Below are 8,997 nucleotides of genomic sequence, written 5' to 3'. Positions count from 1 at the left end.
TGAGTCAGAGAGAAACTGTTGATTTTCTTTGACCCACCTCTCCCTCCGCTCTAGACTTCTCTTAGCGTCAGATAGTATCCGTATTCTCTCAACAATATGCTGTCTGATGTTCAGCAGCTTTGACTTGTTAAGTGTGTGATAACGGGGCCGGAGTTCGCGCGCGAACTTTCGAACCTTGGCGGTAAAATTCCTGCCAGATGTGATGTAGTCAATCATACACTGAATGCGGGACGCGTACTGTCTTGCCCAGCCTATCTTTATGGCAAGTTGATGCATTCGTCTTTTGGTCGTATGATCAACCGTTGGTTTTGTTTCACGGTTCGCATCGGCCAAAGCTCTCGCTGCATTATACACACAATAACTGTTCTAACTGTGGTAGAGTAGGCGTTCCGCTTACATAGCCCCTTTTTCGGAGTAGTTCACATGGTTTCGCAGACGTTGCTGCGAAAAGTGCGATAGCTCCGGGTGTTTCTCGCACCACAGAGCATGCAGCCGTGCCATGTAACCCCGTTTAGGGGCTACACTCGCAGCGTAGCACTCTAGCAAGTCGTGATTCAGACGCTCCGTCCATCCAAAGGACGCGAGATCACGCCGATCCATCGCATTGACTCCATTTTCATTGGCTCCCCCAGCTCCAGATTGGTCGGCATTGTTGGCCGACCTATTGTCGAGAGCCCTGCGCGTTCTGTTGTTTTGAACCGCACTTACTACAACTATGTTTGGTGTTGTCATTGTTATTCCCACGAGAAGCTAGGGAAAGGGGTTCGTCCATCCTTGTAGAGCCCCGCATGCAAGGACAAGGCTGCGTACTCTGAGAGGTCGCCCGGTATCCCAGAGTCACCGTTCTAGATACCTCACCCAGGTGCCATTCAGGTTTCGGCACGGTTTTCACACCTCCGCTTGGGGGTTAATTCCTTCGAGACCACCCCTGGACAATTGTCCGCGACTGCCTATTTATTTTTGTAACCATATTCAGCAGAAACCCTTGGTACAGGGACCCTCTATCCGCAACCCGAGGACGCGTTCGGTGGCTTTGTCATAGGTCCTTCGGTTTGATTCTAGAGGAATAAAAAAAAAATAAAAATATATATATATATAATTAAAAATTTGTCATAAGGACAACCGCAGGATTTCATTTCCTATTTAAAAGGTGCTGAGTTTTAAACTAAATTTTAAATTGTTCAACTTTTAACGTTTCTAACTTAAAAATGCTTCAAAATTTTCATTCTTCAGAAATTGATTGATTCATTTTTTAATTCAGAGTAATGAAAATGATAGCGTGGATTTATATTACTAACAGAAACATACTTGTAAATTATTGAGCGTTTGAATTGTGAAATTATCAAGCTTCAAGTTTAACCCTTTAACGACCAAGCCTTGATCTCGTTATTATGGTCGTTTTCGGATCGATTTTTGCAAACCATTTTTTTTTTAATTTTCAGCATTTTCTCGGTATCTCGGGAGGATACGATAACTCAGAACCATATTACGAGACGCGGAATAGTCCACCTTGATCTAATGCACGAATTGATTTTGCGGAATTCTAAGCTCATTACCTGAAGATTAAGAATATCGTAAATAGGGACAAAATAATAATAATGGATAAAAAAGCAAAAATAAGGCATAAAAAAACATTACAAAAAATTTCTATAAGCTTGATATTTATGATGGCATTAGTAGAAAAATTTATTTCGTGCGCCATGTTTTGGTTTGCATATTTCAAAGATATCTCAACTTCTGACTGGCTGGTAATTAACCCTTAACTGGCACAACTCCTTTTTATTACGTAAATGGCATAATGGGTGTTGTTCACCCCACGTGTTCAAACATGTCATGCGCAGCCGGTATTCAATATTTTTCCACAAAAAAATTACCTAATGTAGTTTAAGATATGTTTTTTGAAATGTTATCGGTTTTATAATTATTAATTTAAGTTAGTTAAAAATACGTTTGAAAAAAACGAAAAGTGAGTTTCTTTACCTAAAAATCCATACCAACACGTAATTTTTTATATTTCTACCTAAAAATTTAGGATTATACTCTTGAGATACTACACTTTAAGAAAAAAATGATTCCATTATTGATGCTTCCAAAAAAGGTATTTATTTTGCAAAAAGAAAAATCGATTGTATGGTAAAATAAAACACCATATTTCAATTTTTTACGTGGATTTATTTCATTGTAAGTGTGCAATATAATAAAAAAAAAATTATTTCACTTTAGATGAGAAACTTCTGTTGGAAATTGAACGAAAATCACTAATGTCAATGGCACACATTTTGGTTCAAAATGACTTTTTTGCTCATGGACGGCACAAGGGTAATAAATACCCCACAGTTTTACAAGGTCTACTTTGAGCGGGTGCCCAACGTATGCTGACCTTTGTCGCTCTATACTAACCCACTCTACCTTTCATTAGTGACGTGAATTACTGGTAAAAGTCGACACGTGATCCATTTTCTCGAATTTAGTAGGGTTAATTCGAGCTCAAAAATTAGTTGGGGTATTTTTTACCCCCAGTGACAGTTAAGGGTTAATCTACGTGACTCGGTTTTACCATTGAATGGCATACTTTCGTAATAATAATAATAATAATAATTTTACGCAGAAAATAAAATTTTGTATTTTCTATTCATAACACACAAGTGTTATGAAGTTATGAAGTGTTATAAATAGTGCACAAACTTCTGTTCAAATTCCCGGATCTCCCAAGTCGCTAGACACCCTGCGATTTAATATTCAACTGCTCTACCTTAAATATTAACATTTTTCAAATCGTAGTTTACCTTGTCTTGAAGAAGTTGTTGAACATCATTTTGTTTTTTCAGGTGTCGGGGAAGCCAAAAACAAGCCTGAAGAAGTCTCAAAAAAATCCAAGCTGCCCCTGCGAGAGCGAGATACGTACAGGCCGTAAAGACCATGTTTACGAGATCCACCGAAACCTGCTGATATTTTGTTGCCATGATTGTAATGTTTTAAATGGCTCTGAAAATAATAGTTCAATCAAAATCTATTTTTTTAAGTGTTTAACATTATTAAATAAACAAAAATATTTGCAGACAGCTTGCGTTAAATTATTTCAACTATCCAAATTGGAATTTTTTTCGTCCCCTATGGAGCGTCTATTTTAATTAATTAACATTAACAATGATCAATCCAGTAACAATTTTTGTATCTTCCTGATAATAGTTATGTGGAAATTATTATTGATAAGTTCACGGTTTCTCCTTTAAGGGAAGATAAATTTCGTTATTTACCAAAAATTATTAAAAAATCGATTTCAGACTGATCTTTAAATATAGGTAAAAGGATTTAAACAATTTATGTCAGAGTTATTGTTTGACATAAAATATGGAGTGATCTTTGATACAATTTTAAAATGTGCAGAGTGTACTATTTAGTTTTTGGGAAGTTTCTAACAAAAATATTTACAGTTACTGATAAAAATAGCTCAAGATACTTTTTTTAGATCACAGAAGGCATTTTGAGAACTATAACTATTTCTAGATACCTCAAAAAGTAATTTTCACACAATTATACTATATATACATACGCAAAATGTGTATATTACTATGCAATATTGCTTCATAATGTTTATATTGTTTAAAATAACGATAAGACAGTACATTTGGAAATAGAAGATATGACATATGAAACTCGACACCGACATATAAAAATTTGCAAAGGTGAGTACATACAATGAAGTGATACATTATAATACATTTTGTCATAAAGTCGTTATAATGACACGTGATGTGTCCGCATTACACATTTATTGATCGTTGTGATTGAACAGAAAGCGAATAATGTGCAAAAAATTATTTTACTTACCACACCAATTTATCACGATGTTCAAGTTTTTTTTACATACATCTTGGCTGTTAAGTTACTCCAATATTTGTGAAAATAAAACAAGCAAATCATTAAAAGAACAAAAAGGATCAATTACTAATGAGCGCTTTAAAATTAAAACAGTAAATTTCTAACTAACTAATCTGGCTTTAAAATATTATTTTGATTCGAAAGAAATTTCAACTAAATGATTTCAACAAAATACTTCTTACAAAAAATTAAATCATTCGGACTATTATTATTTTTTTTTAATAAAACAAACACGAAATATAAAATTGCGAGCTAAATACAATCAATGAGTTGAAAGCCTTTTTAAAAACAAAACTACTTCCTACTATTGCTTTTTAAATGATCAATCATATTTTTTCTTAACGCTAAATTACTATAAAAATTTGAAAGTAAAAAAAATCGAAAAAAAACTTTCCTTCACCACAGGACCTTGAGACTGCAAAAACCTTCAGCCCAATAGTATTATGAACACATCTATCACAAGCACACAAAACTTTAAAACTTTTCTTAAAATAAAAATAAAAAAAAATTAAATTCAAATAAATTCAAATAAGAAGTAAATCAAAGCGAGAGGCAGTATAAATATGTATTTATATACGCAAAATCGATTAGGGAAAATAGTTGCGTCCCTGTTCGTCAACCCTCAAGCGACTATGAACTAGCAAACAACAACAAAACTATTCTACTGTTAGAAAATAAGAAAATATTTTTAAAAAGTGCTTACCTTAAAAAAGAGACGGTGAAGGGTTCATTTTTATTGGAAATGAAAAGTGGGCGAGTGTCCGTAGTTGTGCGACACTTAGTATGAAGACCGGCAGTAGAAAAGACTATGATGTATCAGACTGACTGTCAGAACTCCAGTCCACTACTGACCCGTATTGAAATAATCGATATATGGATGTACTCGCATATGATTGAGCACATGCGATAAGCTATGTGTCCATTACTATTAATAATAATTTCATCTAAAACATCTGAAAAAGTCTATATGGATTTCTGGACAAATTTAGAGTGATGCGAAAATGCATTTCTTTCTGAAAAACGAACACTAACGTTAACAACTCAATAATTACAACAAAGAAAATGAAGAGCCAAAAGAAAAGAAATTATTCTGAAAAATGCTGTACAAATTTTCAAATCGAATACTAATCTTGGAACCACTCTAAGAATAATTAAGAACGATATCAGATCTGTACAGTTAAATATTTTTTATTTCACTTTTAAATCGCCCAAGCTGCTTGGGCACCGAAAATAAATTAATTTACTGTTTTCTACTAGAGAAAACCTTTAAAATGAGATCTCTATACTCACAATAATATTATAATTGCGCAATACAGTCCAAGATTTTTTAATCGGCGATTAAACACTTAATTTTAATTCTTCGGCAGGACTGCCGCCTATCATTTAATCTTAGGTCCATTCAGGCTTTAAGATCATTCAATTCCAGAATCAAAACGAATTACAAGACATCAAAAACCTCCATTAGGTCCATTGATTTAAAAAAATAAAAAAATAATCTACAAGTTACAAAATATTTACAATGAATGTTTAGTAAATTCCGTGAGCCTAATCCAGTTTGAAAAATGTGGTAAGTTTTTAAGAGATAACAACAAAATGAGGAGGCAGCCCTGCACTTAAGGCTACACTTTATTTCTCCCCATTCAAACGAATTAAAATGTTTGCTCTAAAATATCGTAAATAAGTTAATACTGAGGTTCGAAAGTTATTTACTTATTATTGGAATGGGTATCCGGGATCTAGAATCGCCAGCGATCTATGTGGCAAGACTCGGAAGTTAGACCGCGAAAAGAAAGGTCCGTGATCTAGAACGATTTTGAATACAGTTTATTTCTGGATCTCAATTCAGAGTAAAAGAATCTCGAGACAGAAATTTTCAATCTAATATGTGTATATTAGCAATTTGTGCACAGACAATCTCTTCGGATTTTATCTGCTGCGATAAACTAATGTTACAACATTGATCTGACCTCTAAGCTAATTTTGAGAGTTGCAGTGTTCATCGAGTCTTGATTATCCTTTAGTCATGCACTAGATACTACATTTCAATTATAATTAATAAGTAGAGTGAAATCCATAAAAATTATTATCAAATAAAATGTTAAAAATCGTGTAAAATAAGTAGATTACAAAAAGCGTCAATTGAAATAAAATCAAGTCAGATTAATTATCAAGCAAATGACACGTTTCCCGACCAAAAAATTAGTCGGAATTCATTAAGATAATCAAGATCGATGGAGACTACGGCGGCCGTTGATGTTTTAATTTAAAACGGCGAAATATTTCATACAATTTTAGGCGCTTGACATGCTTATGTCGTGGTTTTCACATAGAAGAGGAGATAGGGAGTAGCAGAGTTTCGTGGACTATGCGCGAGTTTATCCTGGAGCTCTCGCACTGGAATAACGCGCACTGTTTCATCGTCGCATTCCAGCCACCAACCAGGTGCTGGATGCTTTCCTTGCCGAATGCCACAGCATTCCGCGCTTCGACACCCGGCCTTCACTGACGTCTCTTTGTTCTCGCTGATATTCGGTTTACTCCTACTAAAACACTTTAAAATGCTAGATGACTTTTCGGAATTACTGGCGCTATGGTGAGGCTGGGCTTGGCGTTTTATGTCTCGATCACAGCGACAGTACTCGGTCGTTTCATCTGGAAGCCTCGAGTAGGCAACGTAGTGGCCGGCCGTCATTGTTGCACCCTGATGCATTATTACGGAGTAAAGTTTGTACGAATGTCGAGATTCACTTCGAGCTGACCCGCTACGTTGTGACTGCTCGCTGTAGCACTCTTCGCAAAAACACTGAAGAACCATAGGTGTTGGCATGTAATTGTTGATCTTCTCCATCGACCTGGTTCAATCATAACATATTTTCTCGTCAAATCATCATTTTCAACTGCATCGAAGGAGAAGTTTCATTAATTGCGTAAACTATCAAGTATCAAAAGCGGCCCTTCAGACAAAAGATTAGGAAAAATGTCGCAAGAAAATGAAACTCAAGCTTAAGATTGTACAGTTTCCAGGGTTCCAACAAAATCCAAATTTCTGAATTCCCTAATTTTTTCCTGACCAACTTTTAATTTTCCCTGGCTGTTCTAAAATTTCCTTTCAGATATACAAACAATCTTGCAGTAAGGAGATCAATAGTCTTATTACAAAAAAATTTTGTTCCTAAATTTATTTTAAACACTTCTAGTGACAATAGTCATCTAGAATTGTATGAAGGGCCATCCACAAAATACTTAAGACTTACGTAAAATACGTGAATTTCCAATCAAATAGTTGAGTCTTAATTTAAAAAAATAAAGTTTGAACAAAAAATAGAAGAACACGGATCACAGCGCAAAAGGAGCTGAAAAAGGGGGAATAGGTTAATTTTTTCACGAAAGAGGGAAAAATGGGTGAAAGATGAAACGTTTATTTTTACACGTCGAAAAGAAAAAACAATCTTCTTATAAGAAATGTTAACATTTTAAATAATTTTCAATGATTTTTCAATGATTTCAGACATTAAAGAATTTATTTTTAACAATTGGATATGCTTAGGGCGTATTAAATCCCCTCACAGAGATATAAAAAAGGCCAAGAAAAAATCAAATTAGTTAAATACACCATTTTTATATTTAAGTATTATATTTTATATTTCAGGATTTATTTTTATTCGATGTGTTTATAACGTTCCAAAATCGCAAAAAAAAATGAAATCCCAAGAAACCTAAATCACGACAAAAGTTTTTTCCCGAAAAAACAAAATGATAAAATTTATTTTAGCAGTTCGTGAATTTGGAATATTTCATTTTTTACTTAGGCATTTAACTTCGTAAATTTCAACTAAAAACTGTTTACCTTCTAATACTTATTTAAAAAGAACTATATATTTTTAAACTGGTCCCATTTTATATTGGATAACAACTTCCATTCCCAATTTTCACATTTTCAAAATGCTTTAAACTGTTTCGGCTTCAAGTTTTTTTAAAGAGTATTTTTAATGGTTCAGCACTGGAAACATGTAAATTATTTATTCGTAAATAATTTATTTAAGTGCTATAATTGCTTTAATTATTATTCAAGAATGGGTACACTGACTGATTGCATATAATTTTTTGCGCAAAACAAATATTGTATTTTCAAATATCGTATATTTAAAGAGAAAAGGTGAAGTGTTTTTAGAATGGGGAAAAGCGGTAATTTCAAGAAAAAAGGGAAAACTAAGTAAGAAATGGGGAAGACTGTGCATCCTGTAAGAATTAAATTTTTAATTAAAACAACTAATTTTCAATCAAGAAAAAAAAAGAATTTTCAACACAATAGTTTCAATTAAGCCAAAAATATGAATTTTCAACAAATTATCTGAATCTTCAACTAAAACAGTTTAGTTTTCAAACAAAAACAACGAGTTTTCAACAAAAAATGTTGAATTTTCAAGCCAAAAAGAACAATTTTCTGCAGAATAGCTGATTTTTTTAGCCCAAAGATTTGAATTTTTGTGCGTAAGAGTTGAATTTTCAATCCAAACATGATCGCCATAAATTGAAGGTCGAATTTTCACAAATGTATAAATTGGGATCATTCTATAGTAGGATACAAAATCTGATTTTAAAAATTTTTATTTGTTAAAAACATGTTTAAATGATTGAACAAGATACATAAATGCGATAAAAATAAAAATTCCTAAATCTGTTTAAAAACCCGTTTACAACAGTCTTTCTCAAGATAATTAACAAAATCTATCTAAAAAAGTCTGAACTCATAAAAGAATTATGAAAGAGTGCAAGACAAATTCAAAATGGAGTTTGCTAAATAATATTCCACATTGTAAACAAAATATATTAATTTTTAATAATTATCTTGAAGTTAAGAATTTTTTTAATAATGTTACGAGGGTAGTTCAATAAGTCCTTAGAATGACCAACAAAGGGCGCGCGAATCGCTCCAAATCATCTGTTTTCAGTCAGCACCACTCCCGACTAGATATATGGTGCATTCACAGTCCACATCTTCTGAGTTTACACGTTTTTATAACCAATTGAAAAAAAAAAATTGTTCGTTAAGAAAAATGGAAAAAAACGAGTTCAGAGCGGTAATCAAACATTTTCATTTAAAGGGTTTAACTC

The 8,997-nt window shown here is 33.3% G+C and overlaps 1 protein-coding gene across 1 annotated transcript in view; it reads right to left on the bottom strand.

Moving 5' to 3' along the window:
• Positions 1-8,997, bottom strand: part of LOC117170930 — a 29,803-nt gene that overhangs the window by 5,647 nt on the left and 15,159 nt on the right. The window contains exons 7-8 of the mRNA XM_033357977.1: positions 6,209-6,734; positions 2,787-2,951 (exon numbers count right to left, since the gene is read on the bottom strand). Coding sequence (XP_033213868.1) covers positions 2,787-2,951; positions 6,209-6,734 — 691 coding nt within the window. The remainder of the gene's footprint in view (positions 1-2,786; positions 2,952-6,208; positions 6,735-8,997) is intronic.

This window comes from Belonocnema kinseyi, chromosome 4 (assembly GCF_010883055.1).
Source record: "Belonocnema kinseyi isolate 2016_QV_RU_SX_M_011 chromosome 4, B_treatae_v1, whole genome shotgun sequence".
NCBI lineage: Eukaryota > Metazoa > Arthropoda > Insecta > Hymenoptera > Cynipidae > Belonocnema > Belonocnema kinseyi.
Note: the sequence above shows the minus strand (reverse complement) of the source record. Positions and strands in the feature narration are given on the sequence as shown.